This window comes from Passer domesticus, chromosome 4, assembly GCF_036417665.1.
Source record: "Passer domesticus isolate bPasDom1 chromosome 4, bPasDom1.hap1, whole genome shotgun sequence".
NCBI classification, from domain to species: Eukaryota; Metazoa; Chordata; class Aves; order Passeriformes; family Passeridae; genus Passer; species Passer domesticus.
Window position 1 is genome coordinate 73551790 of NC_087477.1, and position 18105 is coordinate 73569894.

The 18105-nt window shown below is 37.6% G+C and overlaps 2 protein-coding genes across 4 annotated transcripts in view; one reads left to right on the forward strand and one right to left on the reverse strand.

Annotated features, from left to right (window-relative positions):
* ACOX3 (acyl-CoA oxidase 3, pristanoyl) overlaps positions 1-151 on the reverse strand; it is a 31260-nt gene extending 31109 nt beyond the window's left edge. The window contains exon 1 of one of the 2 annotated variants that reach the window (XM_064418786.1): positions 18-151. The gene's annotated coding sequence lies outside the window, so the exon portion shown is untranslated. The remainder of the gene's footprint in view (positions 1-17) is intronic. The other variant, XM_064418783.1, reaches the window with a different exon arrangement.
* On the forward strand, positions 106-17336 carry TRMT44 (tRNA methyltransferase 44 homolog). 2 transcript variants are annotated; one of them, XM_064418788.1, is made up of 12 exons: positions 521-610; positions 1678-1812; positions 2057-2174; positions 3002-3221; positions 4453-4521; positions 6692-6799; positions 8173-8244; positions 10727-10833; positions 11466-11649; positions 12370-12760; positions 13588-13704; positions 16092-17336. In XM_064418788.1, the coding sequence occupies exons 2-12, from the start codon at positions 1686-1688 to the stop codon at positions 16322-16324; spliced, it is 1746 nt and encodes a 581-aa protein (XP_064274858.1). In that variant the 5' UTR covers positions 521-610; positions 1678-1685; the 3' UTR covers positions 16325-17336. The 2 variants fall into 2 exon arrangements, with proteins under 2 accessions (XP_064274857.1, XP_064274858.1); XM_064418787.1 differs by lacking the exons at positions 521-610; positions 1678-1812 and adding an exon at positions 106-508.
* The last annotated feature ends 769 nt before the right edge of the window (positions 17337-18105 follow it).

The following is an 18105-nucleotide window of genomic DNA, read 5'->3' on the forward strand; positions in this document are numbered from 1 at the left end:
GGGGACCCGGTACGTACCTGCGGCCGCCGCCGTCTCCGCCTCGGGAACTGACGGGAGCAGCCTGCGACGCGCTCCGCCTCCTGGCGCGGCGGCGGCGGGCGCTGGATGGGGCCGCTGGGGACGGCGGCCGTGCGGGACCCCGGCGGCGCCGCGCTGCCCCGCGGCTTCTGGGCGGCCGTGCGCGTGTGGCTGGAGAAGCCGCAGGTGGCCAACAGGCGACTGAGCGGCGCCGCGGTCCAGGCGGAGGGGACGGTGCCGCTCGGCGACAGCGGGGATATACCGCCATCCTTCGCTACCGCGGGGGCAGGCGGGGGCGGCGGCGGGCAGGAGGGGCGGGCGGCGGGGGCCGCGGAGCTGGGCCGGCTCTGGAGGGAGGTGCGGGGCCAGCTGGCTCTGCCGCCGCCCCTCACGGCCTGGGGCGGGCCCGGCGAGCTCCGCGCCGTGCTGCGGACGCTGCTGCCCCGCGGCCGGCCCGCCGCGCCCCCCGCCCGGGAGCTGGTGCTGCAAGGTGAGCGGAGGCGGCGGGAGGCCGGGCCCGTCTCGGACCTGTCCCCTCAGAGATTGCCTCGCAAAGGACAGCAATACCATTTTTTCTCCCCTATTTGTGAGAGTGAGGATGAACATTTGTCCCTGTCGTGTGTTTAGGGTTGATTTTTACTTTTCGTTGTTGCACCAGGAAGCATTGAAGTTTCAGCAGTTGAAATACAAGTTACAGAGGCAGGGAGCTGTGACACTCAGGAGCTCCTGCCAGGAGCGAGAGCTGCCCACGCAAAGGCCGCTCGTAGCCGGGACCTAACGAGGGCTGGCCAGGAGTGACTGTGGTGTTGGGAAATGCGGAATTACTGAAGGGAGCAGGCAGCCGAGGCACCTGCCCGGCCAAGAAGTGCTTGTATCGACTTTCTTAATGCTTAGCATTGCTTAAGAAATAATCTCAACTTGTTGGTTTGGTTTTTTTTTAATTGTTGTTTGTGTGTGTGTGGTTTGGTTTGTTTTTGTTTTGCTTTGTGGTGCTTTTTTTGCACTGTATGGTGGTAATACACTGCAATAAATCCTGCTAATATAAAGAAATTTACATAGGGTAGAACTTGACACCGTTTTCAAGATAGATTTAGCAAGAATGTTGATATGGATTAAATTCTAGTAGTAATGTTTTGGAAAGAATCAGAATTCCAGCTAGACTTAAAATTCAGAAAGACTGGTAGTCATTTATGGGGCACACTTGGGATGTTCTTGAGGCCTTTGGTTCTTACCTGATGCGTTCAAAAATTGGTGCCTTCAAAAAATAGTTATATGTTGCAGTTTTGATTTATTTTTTTTTATGCTAAGAGAAAATGCTCCTGAGCTGCGTCTATAGAATGTATCTCTAAGAAAAAGGCTAGAAGATTTTTTAAATTAATTTTTTTTACAAGTAAAATGTTAGAAGTGGGATTGCTAAGGATGGGACAAGATAGCAAGACTTTTACTCTATTGCTAATTAATTCTTTCTTGTCTAACTCAGAAAATTTTGGAGTCCATTGAAAATTGATAATGTAGCCAGTGTAGTGCTTTTACTTGCAAGAACATTTGTTTTGATGGTAATTTAAAAAATATTTTCAAAACTGAGAGCTTAATAAATTATTCTGAAGAAGTCACCCTGGTTAAACAATAGCTAAAAAAGATTTTTTTTTTTATTTTTAGAGGAAGTAATGCTGCATATACACCTGCTTCCCAGGACTCTGGATTTGCTGTGGGATATGGAAAAGCAGCAGTCATATACAACAAAAATGTTATTGCTTCGTTTCTACTTTATTAAAATAGTTCGGTGTGAGGAAGGTGAATACACCTGGTCAGCCCTAGATATTTTGAAAGCATCATGCCATGGAATGCTGAATTTAGAGAATTCAAATAATTTGCTAGTTTCAGATGTCAGGAACACCAAGAAACAGATCTATTCCTGGCATTGTGGTCCTTTCTCTATTGTCTTAGCTCACTGGTTTGCAGGCAGAAGTTCATGATGGTATTAACCAGGGTGGGTTGCACTGTGAAATAATAAACTCTCATTTGCATATCTTTTCAGATGTTTACAATAGAACTGTGACCTTTCTGCCTTTGGAGGAAAACACTGAAGGAAAATACCTGGTTAAAAAGTGCAATATTTATCAAATTCAACTTAAGCACATAAAAGATGAGGAATGGTAAGTGTGGGAGTGAGAGAGGAAGCAAGCATTAAGTTATTGCAAGAGTCACACAATGGTTTAGTATTGGTATGTAGGCAGTTTAGATTTTATAATTTTCTGCTTGATTAGTAAATTACAGTAGTGGTGTGATATGAGTGCACAGTGTTCTCTAAAAAGAAACATCTACAATACCCAGAATAATGTAAAACAAACCTGTTTCACGTCTGAATGTAAAAATTGACTGTACCTTTGTGTGGTGTAGAAAAAATGTGCCTCTTCTGATCACGAGGATGCAGCAGTGCCTGTGAGAAAGAGTGAGGGTCAAACCAGAGTTGCTGAGCTTTAATCATTGAAATGTAGACCATTCAGTGTGGTCCTGAGCATCTGGGGGTGCTCCAATAAAATCTGAATAAAGTTAAGAGACGATGAAATAATGAGTTCTGATAATGGATATATTTTTCTCTTAATTTTCCCTGTTATTTTTCAGAAGTTTGAAAAGTTGACTTTCACTGTTTAGTGTTTGGCTATCTTATAAAATCAGGTTGCTCATCATCTGTGAGTCCTCATTTATTGTGTTAAATGCAGCATGGACTCTTATGTACTGTGTTTGAATTGAGAGGTAATGATCTAACAAAATTCAGGGGAAACTATTCCATTTTTCAGTAATTTCACTGGTTTATTTTCCTATTGTTTCTCTAGATATTTACTTATTTTTCAGTCTAGTTTTATATCTCTGATCTACTGATTTTCTCCACTTCATCCTTGTTTTCTCTGTCCTTGAGATATCTGAAATGATGAAATGCTGTATTTATACTAAGTTATTTCTTTGTTTTCTTGTTTTTAAGGTCTGTATCTGTTGTAGCTCCATTTCCAGAAGATTGGTTTTCAGATGGAATTGTGTACCCCAAACTAGCATGGCTTGGAAATGAACTTTTGTCCAAACTGGCTAAATGGTCCGTGGAGCAAAAGCCCAGTGAATTTAAAAATACACTCTCACTCATTTCAGTAGCAAAATACAGCAAGGTTTATCAGGACCTCAAAGAAAAGTACAAAGAGATGGTAAAGGTAAGTTTAGCAGTAAATGCAGTAATGTTATCCTTCCTTTTTTTTACTTTGTGTAATGAAGGTGCTTCTTTCAATAATTTTTTTTTTTTAATAAAGAAGCAATTGACTTATAATACATCTTTTTTTTTGTTTTTGTGTTATATAGAGAATAAAACAGTTCAGTACTTGGAAGAAATTAGTTGGAAAAGCAGGATTTAGAGCCAAAATCACAATAAATATTTGGAAGAATTAGGCATTTTCCAGGATGTATCACTTGTGATGAAGAGGAAGCAGTAGGTTAGTGGAAAGTCATCCACATTTTAGAAGGCATAAATACAACACCTCCTTCTCCAAAACCTTTGGATACTATCTTAATATGTATTTGAGTTAGAGGAGCAGTGTTGTAAATTTTTTTTTATCCTGGAGATCCTGAAGAGCAACAGAGTGCCATATGAAGTAAGGTCTGTATTCTTGCAAACTTGGCTCTAGCTGCAAACAAAAAAAAATTGGTAAATGCTTTTGTAAAACATACAGTGAAAATGCTGAAAGGTTTTACTGTTAATATTTCTGTACTAACAGGAAGAAACAAAGGAGAGGACAATTAGAGTTTTGGGTAAGGCAATGATTCAGTCTTTAGTTCTGCAGTAGAATTGCTGGTGTTGAACATTTCAGTCTTTGTTTCAATTCTTCATTTACAAAGTAACACTAGGTAATAATACTTGCACTTTCTGTCTTCCTACTTGAGATTTTGATTCTTCATGTTCTGTTGTGCCAGGATAATTCTAGGTCTGTTCCCTTGTGAAAAGAATTTTACAAATGTTCATGTCCTCAGTGTTGCAGAGGACAGGAACATTTGTAAATTTCAGTGTTGTAGATAAGATTTTTTTTGTTGTGAGAAAGTTAAGCAAAAGATACATGGTCTGTTACAGAACAGATGCAGCTGTTTATTTGTGACCTTGCACATGTGAAGCCAAAATGTTCTTAGAAACTTTATTGTTTGGTTGAGTCAAACAGTCCTTATATTCTCTGGGTATATTTTAATGAGGTTAAAATACAAAAGCTGTGAAGTCCAGAAACCTACTGAAGTGAATAAGTATCCAAATTGCTGTGTCTGAGCATTTTTAAGGTTATTTCAGATGATGCAGAAAATAATTTTTTATCAATTTTTTATTCTGTTTTTTTTTTTTGTTTTTTTTTTTTTTTTTTTTTTTTTTTTTGTTTTGTTTTGTTTTGTTTTGTTTTTTTCCTGAAGGTGTGGCCTGAAGTGACAGATCCTGAGAAATTTGTTTATGAAGATGTTGCCATTGCCACTTACTTGCTGGTAGGGAACTGTTTTACCTAATAATATGCTGTAAGGTTATATTTCCTAATAATAGAACCTCTCTAAAGAAGATCATTTTAGAGGCAAACAAAAAGTCTTCATATGATGAAGATTTGCAGTTTTCTCTCACAGGAAATTTATCATCTACATATACAAGATTTATTTATTTCTAAGTGAGAAAGCCAAAAGTACTAATGTAGGAGTGATAAGATGGATCAATTTGAGATTAGGAGTGATTGTTTTATAAATTTTTCTATTACTTATTCATTTTATACTATGAACAAGTAAAAACTTATGGTTTTTCACTGCTATGCCTTTTGATAAAATTTCAGCTCAAATCCCATCTTCAAGTGTAATAAGGTCAACTGCATATGCTATGAGTGCAGAAAAATGCTTATTGCAGTTTTCTCAAGCATTACCTACTTTAAGATTCTATGAAAATTCTGCCACCTGCAGTTCTTAGAAACTTCAGGTTTTTAAAAGGCAGGCACATAAATATTTTTGGTTTCCATCCAGGGTGTGGTAAGAGCATGTCTACATTGAACTACACTTGTAGCATCTTGCCTAAATCAGTATTTCTGAGTAAGTTAGCTTATTTACAGTACTCATTGAGAACTAATTTATTTTGTTAACTAAGTGTTTAACCTTTAGAACCTTAAATACTATCTTGTGGAAAGAGCTATGTAATATACTCATCTTTACCATTTTTACCACTATATTAATATTCTGTGTTGAAAGTTAGGAATTTAGTTGTAGCCACAAGAAAATTCTGGAGTGACAGCATTTTTATACATGTGAATGTTGGTTTACAGTGATTATGTTTTGGCTAATATAGCAGTAGTATTCAGAAAGTTATTAAAATCATTCAATATGCAGCTTAAGTAATTGAAAACTTAAAGTATGGTATTTATAACCTAAGCTGCTGCAAAATGTTCAGGTATCTGTATGACGGTGTATGAAAGTCATTGTTTAGAAGTACATTACACAGGTGATTAAGAAAAAGTAAGCCCAGTGTTAAGTTTTTATGGGTTAATGTCATCTGCATGTGACCTCATTTTATTTTCCAATCATATTGAAATCACCCACTGTTCAGGGGCATGGCCAAGGACCTGGCTGTTGTGAAAAACTCTGCAGGAATTGGAGGGGTAGATAGGATCTGTGAAGGAGGTAATTAGGGATTTCTGGGATACTGCCTAGAGTGCCAAAATGCAATGATTGGTAAATCTAAAAACACAATCCATGAGATTAGCAGACTATGTTTATCTTCAGCTTCTTTCCTTCTGGCAAAACTGACAATGTTACAAATACTAATTTTCATAGTTAAGTACTGTTCAAGATTTTTGGAAGTCATAGTGAAAAATCTGAGTGCAGAGTTATAAATGTGTGGTCTCTAACTTCTGACTGAAGGAAAAAGTTGGAAAATTGTAAATGTTAATCCATGCTCTGCAGAGAAACAGCCACTTACTAATTATAGATTATATATCTGTGTAAAAGTACCTACTTGGGTGCACATCAGGGACTGACTAGAATTTGGCTAAAAGCTTTGGGGTCCCTTAGCTGGTGTAGAATTTGGGGCAGTTAACTTGCTAGGTAACACTGTTGGTTTGTTCAGTAAAAGGGATGTTACATGTACCAGTCTATCACCAAGTGATTACAAAGAATATTTTGGGGTTTATTTTCAGCTCTGCCATCAATGCTTTCTTCAATACAGTGGATATAAATTCATCTGTGGTGTTACTTACAGAGACAATGGTGAAGTTTACTTGATACTTCCCTTGCTTTTCACTGTTCTTCTCTTGTAGCCATTGTTTAGCAACTTGTTTTACATTTATGTTCATTCTAGCCCAGAGCTGTAAAGCCCTTATTAGTTTCTACTCCCAATTACTCAAAATGGAGTGGAGGATGTGCTTAGCACTTAGAAAACTATTGATATTTTACAAAATAATTCTTGTTTCACTTCGTAAACAATGGTTTTCTGTTTTGTTTTTTTTGTTTTGGTTCGGTTTGGGTTTTTATAGATTTTCCTTTTTTTTCTCCCTGTGAGTGTAGTTAATGTTTTCTGTCAAGTCTGCATTTCCAGGTTTCCTCTTTCATCTCCAACAACCTTTGATGGCTTCTTATAGGGAAACTTGAGAGCAGAAGTCTAATATGTTCTGTTTTCTTATCTTAGATTCTTTGGGAAGAAGAGAGAAAAGAAAAAGGGTTGACCAAGAAACAGTCATTTGTAGATCTTGGATGTGGAAATGGTTTGCTGGTTCATATTCTAAACAATGAAGGGGTAAATAGAATGCTTTTAAAAATAATTATTAAAAACTAGTGTCAGTATTCTAGTTGTGCTTTCCTTTTATCTGGCATGCAAATAGCCAAAATAGATTAATTCATGTTGCTGAAACAGGATTTTGTCACTCTAGTTACTAACAGAAAATTCTACCAGAGGATTACATCATTCATTTATTTATCTTAAATAGTGTATTTCATTTAAATTCAGGGCTACTTTTTCTCAGGTAAGAATCTAAGAGGAAAAAAAAAAAGGTAATGGAGTACTTTAGTTATGCAAAAAGGAATGTAGAATTTTGACATAGGTTCTCTCTCACAAGATGTGTTCATGAACTTATTTTTATCCAAACTGAATTCTACCTCTGATGTCATAAAATGTTTTTCTATATCTTTGAAAACAGTAGTGAGATTTCTTAATTAAAAATGCCTAACAGCATGTACTTTTTGGAGTAAAAATGTGGCAACAGCATAATTCAGTTTGTTGAGGCATAGTTTCTGAAATAGCAATGAAAGAACAGTGAGACTAAACAAAACCCATTGAAGCTGGGTCTGTCGGTTTCAGAAAATTTAATTTTCCACTTTGGGAGAACATGGGAAAATTTGGAGAGGAAATTGATATCTCTTATTAGATAAAGAGATGTCACTGGGGGAGTAAGGAAATGTTCCAAGTTCTCCTAGCACAAGGTTTCTATTCTTGTGTGGCCAGAAAACTTTTGTGTAACATAAGCTGCTGTTTTCTGTGTGAATTTTTCAGTCAGTCATTCATTCAGTGCTGACAAACACTGACTGTCAAAAAAATCATGTATGAGAATTTTTGAGACTTTTTTTAGGAATCAATTTTTCTTAGTTTTGCACAAGGTCTTGGATTTCAAATACTACACATTCTTCATTTCTTGCTTTAGTTTCCAGTCTATTTCCTCTTCCCTTTAATTCAAACAGGAGAAAAAAGTGTTTGGGTGAAAGGTGGCTCTCCACTAAGGACTGCTTAGAGTAGCATTTTTATTTGAGCCCTGTGGGCACTGCAGTAGTACTCAGCATGTGAAAGGTTTTGATATTTTAAAAACAAACAAACAAAAAACCAACACCTATTTTCACATTTATAGAAATACATTTTCAAAAGCAGTCTCTGTAGGTGTGCCCAGGTAAAATTTTGAACCAGATATATTCTTAAGATTTCTTAGTTATTCCCTTCATATTTCAAAAGGAAGAAAGGGAATAAAAGTATTCACCTGAAATGGCAAAGCTTGTTTTTGTTATTTGTCTAAATTTTAGCATGAATGAAATAATTGAAGTTAATATGTACCTTTACTGAACCTACTGAAATTTCTGAAAAAAGTAGTACTTAAATTGAATATTTTTGTTCAAATATTTCAGCATCCAGGAAGAGGGATTGATGTGAGAAAAAGAAAAATATGGGACATGTATGGACCAGAGACGCATTTAGAGGTATTATGCAAATGTATGTCAGTCTTGCTGCTAAGTACATTTATTCATTTGTTCAGGATGCAAGTGTAAGGAAGCATACTGGTTACACACAGTTGTCTAAAGGGACCCATGGGTCTGTTATGCTGCTACCCATACCCCTTGGGGGTGAAGTAAGTTGTAAAGGGAATTATGAGAAAAATATTGTATTGTACCCTTGCATATTCTCAACTTGCTTGTTTCTCAGCCAAGACCCACTGGCATGATTTCTTACTGCATGTACAGATATGCACACCATGAAACAAGCTTTCTTTTTACCAGATGATCAATGTTAAGTAGCTTCATTTGCACCAGTAGTTCATAAAAGATAATAAAGCCACTCATAATTTGGGATAATTACTTGAAAGTGATTCTGACCTTCTAGTGCTATGTTCTGTTTTGGGAGAAAAATTGTTGTTGAACCTCAAAAGAGCCAACATAAATAATTGCAATAAAAGCCTTCAAAAATGAACAGGAAAATGAGTCTGCAAAAGAGATTATATTTCAGATTTCATGTTATCATTTTTATAAGCAATTTGAGCACAGGAACATTCACTTTGATTCCAAGAATTCTTAATATGATACTCATTAAAGAGTGGTGCCAGTGAGCAGCTGTCCTTTGGAGGTGAGGTGTTCCTGGTTTTTTGTTCTGGAGGTTTAAAATTTCTTACTCTCTTCTGTCAAAAAATTGTCAGCTCCCAATATAGTAAAATAATTTTCCACCTGTGGTTGTTGTCTAGTAGTGTTGTTTAAAATTCATTCACCATATGAATTGTTCATTCAACAGTGAGGAATGCTAACTCATTAAATTAGGAAAGAACCTCAATTTTCACAGATGGGAGGTCACAGATTTCAGTGTTGTGTGGCCTTCTCTTTGCCACCCTGCTATTTTGGGTACAAGCTGCCAAAATGCCATATTCCTTTACTGCAGTCTGCAAGCAGATCTTGCTGAAAAGCTTCAACAAACAACCCAAAACATCGAGCTGTGGTGCTCCACCATTCCTGTTGTACTGTGTTAAGTCACATCTGATCACGATGAACAGCATTGTCGCTTTATCTTTGTGTGACATGTTCCTTTTTCTGCCATAATATATTCTGAAAGAATATATTATATTACATATTCTGAAAGAAAAAAATATATGCTGAAGCAAGTGATTATTTATGCTGGAAGGAGTTAGGCAGTGAACAGGAAGGGTGAAATGATTTTGCAAGGCTCCTGTAGCCATAGGAGCCACAGAAGGAAAAATCACCTGTTCACAGCCTGTTGTTACCCCTGAAGCTGGTTTTGTTTTGATCTTTACTTAGAGCACAGGTTGCAGGGTAGATGTTGCCACCTGTGTCATTCAGTACAGTTCTAACAACCTAAATGGGTGTAACAGGTGGCACTCTGTGTTTCCAAACTACTGTCAAGACACGGTGAATACAAATTTGATTAGGGGTGACTGTCAAAATCAGCAGTGGGCTACTGATATTTCATGCTATGCCTGAATTGAATGATCAAAACTGAAATGTAAAGTATGAGTAACGTGTTTAACCAACCTTAAGAAAACACTTAGAAAAGACTTGGTAATTTAACATCCAGTAATCTGCAGAAAAATACTTGTTGCATTCATTATCTAGAAATGTTTATACATGTCTAAAAATGAGCTGTAGTATTTAAGATATCTTTTCTATATAAAAAGAGATTATGGGTGTCATTTCCTGAGCTTTTCCTAAAGGAATGTGGAAATTGAAATCTAAAACTTTTTCCAAATTTGCCCAATAATTCTTTTAATGTTCATACATATTTTCAGGGAAGAGTGTCTGCTTGCATGGTATCAACATCTTTCTCTGCTGAACTTATCTCAAAGTGAGAAAATGTATTTGTGAGGCACAAACATTACAGCCACTGTAGAACATTTGAATTTAGCCTGGATGAAGAATTCATCCTCTTGGTTTTATTTGGGGTTTCTTTTGTTTGTTAGTGTTTTATTACATGTGAATAATAACATGTGAAGAGTGGTGTACTGTATGCTAGGATTTGATTTGGGCAGCATCTGTGAAGGAGGAGAAAATAACAATCAAGCTGTGTTCTGATTAATTGCTGTGTGAGTCCTACCAGCTACAAGACAGCAAATTAAGTGCCTTTCTGAAAAACTGAGTTCAGGCATACAAGTGACAGAAGGAGATTGGCAAGAAATCATAATTTAGTGTATGATATTTGTTTATATATATTTAAATGCTAGATATCTTAATCAGAGTTGCTATTGTACTGTTTTTCTGACCCATGTTTTGTGGGTGTTTTTTGCTTAATTACTTCTCTGTACCTATAAAAAATTGCTAACTGAGGAAAATGTTGGTGTCTGTGGTGCTCACTCACCTTGTATTGTCAGCTGGTATTACTTTATATTATTACTTAGTGCTTTAAATAAAATGCTTTAAAGAAACCTGTAATAGGATTCACTGGCTGTGTTGTTCTGTTTTTCAGGAAGCTACAATCATTCCAGGTGACAGTCATCTCTTTCCAGACACTGACTGGCTCATAGGAAACCATTCAGATGAATTAACACCATGGATACCTGTAATTGCAGCTAGGTATTTTTGCAGGGGAGGGGAGTGGGATGGAAGGAATTAAAAGAAAAAAAGGCAGAAAAAACACAAACAACCCCCCCATAATTACCCATGTAGGCTTGATTAAAAACTGTCAGCTTTGGTTCCACACCTGTTGTTTTTTTAAGACTGGCTTTTTTTGATGCAAGTTGATTATTTTTACAAAGTGTTTCTCTCTGTGGAGAAGCACTGATGCAGTATTTGCTTTCTTGTAGAATGTAGTGCAGCATTTTGCTTTTGAAATTCAAAAACCAAAACTGTTTTTTATTCTTTATATGTGAAGCTGTTTGTTTTTTTTGCTGGTTTTTCTTCTTGCAAATACAAGCTTATGGTTCTGCCTTCTGTTGAGCTTTTGTGCTCTTTACAACCAGCAACAGTAATTTAGAGTTTTATTTCTGCAAACTAAGTTGGCAAAGTAGGTTGCTGCATCAAATACTTTGTGAAATGGTATTTTTGACTAAATAATGTGATTGAAAAAGGGAGTTATAAGTATTATTGCATGGAGCTGTGTAGTTTAATAAAAATTTCATTGTTGCTTTTATCTGATAGGTTGTTTGTGAAATTTTTGTGTTTTCTGAAATAACTTACTGTTCAGCAGTTTCTTATCCTTCTTGTAGGTCTTCCTATTCATGTTGTTACTTTGTGCTGCCATGCTGCTTCTTTGATTTCCATGGAAAATACAGCCGAAGACAAAGCAAGAAAACTCAGTACAGAGAATATCTTGATTTTGTTGCCCAGGTGGGATTTGTATGTGGCTTTCATGTGGAAGAAGATTGTCTTAGAATTCCGTCAACAAAAAGGGTAATTTTGGCCTCTGTAGGGCTTTCGTCTTTTATTTTTTTAATCTGTTCTGTTTGAAGCATATGGATGTTTGTTCATTGTTGTTGTTGTAAGATAAGACTATAGTCAGCTTCATTACTTGATACAGCATGCTCTGAAAAGAGATTAATAATACTCATTGTTTTCTTGGGAATTCTGCTCTTAATGTTATAGCTTTAGTCCCTATTAAAAACAAAACAAAAAACCAACAAAAAAAAAACCGACAAAAAAAACCCAAACAAAAAAAACCCACAACCACAAAACCAAACAGGAATAAATGAAGCATTTCATGATTTTCTCATATGTCATTCTGTATGATGGAAAACTTAAAAAGCCTTCATTTTTCTAGCTGCCTGTCTTACTTTTTTGTACTTCATTTTGCTGTTTTTCTTGTCTAGTGAAATTTAGAGTGAAATGTTCTGAGCAGGAAGAGGTGTCCAGCTTTAAATAATCTGAGGGTCAGGAACAGTATTTTTGGTGTGTGATTGTATAGCATGATGGATTATGATTTGTTTACTGTATTTCTTCTGGGGCACCAATATTCAAAGACTGGAATTAAAAACCCCTCAGATGTTACTGAGCATTGAGTTGATACTGGATTTTATTGTAGGTATTGAGAAGCCTGCATAAACACGTGGAGGTTGTGGGGCTGAGTGCAAGTACAGGACTCTGATAGTGATTTTCTTGTTTCTGCCAACACAGGTCAGCTTTGTTGGGAAAACCAGGACCTATCCAGCTGCAGAAGGTGCTCTGATTGACGAGCAGATAACACAGTTCATTAACAGTCGTCGGAGCTGTGCTGTGGCCACGTGTGACAGGAGGGTTGGGTTTAACCATGAGCATCACTGTGGTGGTCTGTGCAAAGAGGCAGACTCAGGGCCTCCTGAAGATGAGACTCAGACAGCTGGTACGACTTGGATGCCTGGATTTCAACCCAGAGAAAAAGTAGAGCAAGTCAGAAATTGTGCTTCCCTCCCTCGGGACTTTGTAGATGAAGTGGTTCTCAGTGTGGCGAACTTGCTGTTAAGTGCAGCCCCCCAAAAATCATGTTCTGATGAGCAGGGTGGAAATATGAACACCTGGAATCAAGGAGGTGAGGTTGTCTTTCCTTTACACTATCTTTAGCTGGTAGAACATGTCTTTTCCACCAAGTTTACATGTTTGTGAACAGATTTCTAGGAAACACTGAGAACACTACAGTCGCAATCAAAGATGCTTTTTTCCCCACTATGTTTTGTTGCATGTAGAAGAATATTTTGAAATCGGTGTGAGTTTTTTTCCTGGTTTACACTTAAATACTATTATATAATCGATTTTTATTAAACCAAACCTAACTAAACCCACAACTCTACCTTGTTTGGGGAGAATATTATGGTTAGAATATTAACATAATAATTAGCTATACTTCTGTAAGAGTTTGTAAGAAGTCCTTCAAAGTGCCATTAGGTTACAACATGATTAGGAATTTTTAGTTTAGTTTTAGGAACAAAAAGAATGTTAAGCTGCTGTTAATTGTATAAGCAGTCAGTTCTCACTATTACCATCTTTCCATTTTCTTCCATCTGTTTTTATTATTTACTCACTGTAGTTTGTCATATGTTACTGACTTCTAACTACATGCTTATAAACAGTGCTTATTGCAACAAGGGTTACATGCTACTGTAAAAAAAGCAGAGCAAATAAAAAGTGTGTCTTACTGGGGAAATTCTGACCTGAGTCCTGTAAAATCAAAGCTGCTGTTTTACAGACAATATGCATATAAAATATATACCATACATCATATTGTGAGAAAAAAGTTGCTTCAGTCCTGGTAGATAATTCTGACATTCTGCTCTTAATCATTACCTTATATAGAAGTTGAATTGTGGTAAGGTTTTATAGGGAAAAGTTTCTAATAATTCTACCATTTTTTTATTGCAGAAAGCCTTTCCTTGAGAGAAGTGGCAGAACACTTGGATAAAGAGATTTTAAAAAAGCTGAAAAGTGAATATGGAGGCCTGCAGACACTACTCAAGAACAATCACCAAGTATTTGAAGGTGAAGGAGTTTTGACTTTTGGGGTTTTTTCTCCTTAATTATTTATTTTATCTCCTCTATATGCAGTTAAGCTTAACTGAAAAATTACTATGGTGGTGGTTTTTTAACTGCTTTTTATATCTTTCTGGAAAACGGAATATTCTTTATGTGCCCATTGCTCCAAGATATTGTTAGTAAAGCTCTTAGGAATTGAGATTGGTAAGGCAGCTATCAGCAAAATGTTCTACACTGCCTGTATCTGAAAAGGCAAACCTTTAGTTTAAGTGGCTGATTTTATGCTATTCTTTGGCCTTTTATTTTTGTTTCTTCCTATGAAATACTGATGGTTTTGAGGCTGTCAAATACAGAGCAATTTTACTAAAGCATTTCGCTGAGGCTTAGTCTGACCACACCAAGCCCCAAAGTGTAAATGCTGATATGAAATAAAATTAGCCTCCTTAAGAACCTATAATTGTGAGACTTGATGTGTTTATAAAGCTTTTGTTTTTGTAGCTTGTGGTAGAAACAACTCAGTAGCAAATCTCCATGGCTGGCTGGGTTTGTTGATAGCAGTTTTTTGAGTTTGGCTTTTTTTTCCCCTGTTATAATCTGTGGTGACAGTGTGCTTTGTGTAATTTGGGCTTTTTTGTCAGAGTGAAGTTTTGCAAAACTAAAATGTAGCTTTGCAGTAATACGAGATCTTCAAGGTTTTAACATTATTAAAGCTGCTTCAAATTTCAAAGTGTGTTATGTCCTAACAGTTCTATGCCTCCTGTAAAATACTGCTCAACTAATCCATGGCAAGTAATCCTGAGTATGCAATCTGTTTGTTGCCAGTGGTCAACACAAGCAAGTTGAGCATCCACTAAATATTTGTGTATACTTGGCTGATAAAATCCTCCTGAATTGCAATCCATTAAAAAGAGTTGGTCACATGGAGATTTGTGCATGTCTGAATTTGGTTCCCTGTCGTTAGGAATAGCTGAAATAGGTTTTGCAATGTGTTGCATTGTAAATGGAATGAGCATTTTAAATTGGCTGGGAGGCTGTGTGCACATTACCTATGAAGAAAGGTTTGACTTAATCCTAGTCTGTCTCAGTAACTTATATCACAGGGCCTGGGGAGAGACCATGTGATTCCTCCCTCAGTAGCATGTCACCATAACAAGAAATTTCTGCTGGTCTCCAAGGACATTGCTCCTGCCCAGGAGGACAGAGAAGAACATAGCTACAGCTCTTTTGTCATCTTTACTGATTTTTTTTTCTTTTAGTATGTAGAAATGGATGTATGTACACACACACACCAAACAGAAAGTGGATCTTAGAATAACTGATCAGTGGCAATTTCTTTAGATTGGGTGATTTTCTAGGGAAAAATAATGTTTGATAATAAATAGCTGCTGATTTTTCTTCGTCTTTTGTGAGGGATTTTAAAGCTCAGCTGAAATTGCTTCTTGATTGGCTTAGTATGAGTTCAGATCTGTCTGTGTGCCACAAGGAAACCTGGAGACATTAATTCATCCAGGGCAGACTGTGTGATACTCAGCTTTCACTGGACTTGTAACTTTTTGTATAGCAATGATCAGGATGCAGAAAGGTATTGGTTAACTTTCCCAAGCTACAAGAGGCAGAAGGTGTGATTGAAGCAGAATATGAAAATAGACCATGGCAACTTAAAGGTGGCAGATTCTTCCCTCTTCATTTTCACTACTAGTTTGTAGTCTGTTTTTTTCTTCTTGTCTGGCTAGCTTCCTTTCATCTGTTTTGTTTGCTCATGTAAAGAGTTGACAGAGATTCACAAGTGTGTGCATGTGCAGTTTATGGTCCTAACAGAGTAAATTAATTTGAAAAACCCAAAGTGCTGAATCCTTGTTAACCAATGATAATTCAGTGTTGGTTCACATGAAGGATTAGACTTGTCATCTCCTTGGTGCATTGTGTTTTTGGGTCAGTGAACTGTGAAAGTAGTAGAAGAAAATGTGTTGGTAATCACATTTTAGATGTGGAATCATAAAGTTACAAACATGGGAAGAATTACAGTTTTTGAAGTTGAAACTTCTTTTGTTAGAACATGCAATCTAAATTCAGATGATTTTAGTCTGCTACATTTAAAATGAACTAACAAACCTCTACAAAGATGATGCAAAAGTGCCTCAAACTGTTCAGCATTCCAGTGAAACATCTCTCAGGGAAATCAATCAAGTCTTCTTTTTACTGTGTCTCCATTGTCTTTGTAGTGGTTTGTTGTGTACTTCTTTCCATTTCTGTACAAATGGCTCAGATGGTTTTGCCTGAGTGATCCATTTGTAGAATGTTTTTTGTTCACAGAATGTCACTACAGTTTTTCCCAGTATAATTTCCATGGATGTCTATTAACAGCTGCATTTTTGTTTGTTTTTAAATCTTAGTTCTGAATGGGAGAGTTCATATTCGTGACTGGAGAAAAGAGAAACCACCAAGTAAAACTAAACCTGAAGTGAAACGACGCCTTTCAGCTGAAGCATTTAAAACACGCCTCTGTTGGTTTTTCATTCATCATCCTGATGGTTGTTCTTTACCTTCTGAAGCTTGCCCATATGCCCATGGGACTGAGGAGCTAAGGCAGTCTCAAATGATTAAAAAGAAAAAACATATACAGTAATAAAATGTTGCAACTTGTGTTTAGGTTTATGTGCATAACAGAATCTATGACTGACTTTGGGACTGCCTAGTGTGTGAACACCTGTACAAATGGAGGGATTTTCCTCATTTCTGTGCATCTTATTTTGCAGTTGGTTTACAAGTTCTCCTGTATTTCTAATTCTTTATTTTTTTATGAACAAGTAATAGGTATAGTAAAGTACATATATATTTTTGAATTTGTCACAGCTTGTCTAGCATACATTTGTATAACTAGAAAAGTTTAAAAACTTAATTTCCTGGGAAACTCCTCATGATTCTTAATCAGATCAAAAGTACAGATGCAGCATTTTCATACCCTGAAAATTAGCCTGTTTTGTTCCACATTTTCAAAGAGTATAAAGGAGACTTCTCTGTCCAGCCATCCATGTGCCACTCTGGCAGCCACACCTGCAGCACCTGAGCTGGGGCTGAAGCCCCTTCACAGCAGGCAGCTCCAGTGAGCCCAGGGTTGCCCTGCTTGTCTCCCTACACCCCCCACACTCACACAGACAAGATTCCTTTACTCCCTGGCCCCAGCATTCCCGTAGCAAGTCTCACGTGTCTCAATCCTGAAAATAATTTGAATTTGGTGCAACATCAAAATAACAGCTCAAGCTGCTGCCTTTGATGAGTACAAAGGAACTCCTGGGCTTTTATACCCTCACAAGCCCAGTGCACAAAGTCTGGGGCTCCTTAGCTCCTGCCTCATCTCTGTGTGTCCAGTGCTGCCACAGGTCCCCAGGCCCTTTCCTATGGGAAGGGTAGCATTTCTCAGCCCCTTGCCTGGGGCCCACTGCTCAGAGCTCAACCTGCAGCTCTCACTAGAGCTCCTGCACTTGCTACCTGCACTGAATGTGTTCCTCAGCTTGAAAATTTATGGCTCACAGTGGTTCTTGGGAGTCCTGGAGTCAGAAATGACAGAGATTTCACTCTTTCCTGGCTTGATCGCTTCCTTTCCATGTTACTATTACTATATAATGCCCTTCATAGTCCTTGCCTTGCATTTTATTTTGAATCAAAGTAATTGGTTTGCAACAATAGCTTTCTGGGAAATTACTGTGGAAACCTTCAGGTATAGGCATAGGTTTTAGGGGTTTTGTAGGCCATACTGTCATAGATTCATAGAAGGAGTTGTGTTGGAAGAAACCTTAAAGATCATCCAGTTCCAACTCCCCTGCCATGGACAGGGACATCTTTCACTAGATCAGATTCCTTAAAGCCTCGTCCAACCTGGTCTTTTCTTATTTTCAAAGTATGAAGTAAAAGTAGAAAATCTGTTTAATAATATTAGGATGATGGGGTTTCTGTGTCAGATAACGAATGTTTAGCACCTTGAGCAACTTCTAGCACCTCTGGTAGACTTTTATTTTCTTGAAAAGGTTTAACTTTTAAATGCACATCCTAAGAAGAATAATGAAGGTGTAGAGAACATGTCCTGTGAGGAGCAACTCAGGAAAAGGACTGTGAAAAAGAAGCTCTGAGGGCTCTTACTACTCTCTACAACCTGAAAGGAGGTTGTAGCCCGGTGGGAATCATTCTCCCAGGTAACAAGTGACAGGTTGAAAGAAAATTACTTAAATTTGCACCAGGGGAGGTTTAGATTGGATATTAGGGAAAACATCTTCACCAAAGGACTTGTCAAGCATTGCAACAGGCTGCCCAGGGAAAGAGTGGAATCACTCTACCATGCCTGGAGGTGTTTAGAAGATGTGGGTGTGGTATTTAGGGACAGGGTGGTGAAATTGAGAGTGCTGGGTAAAT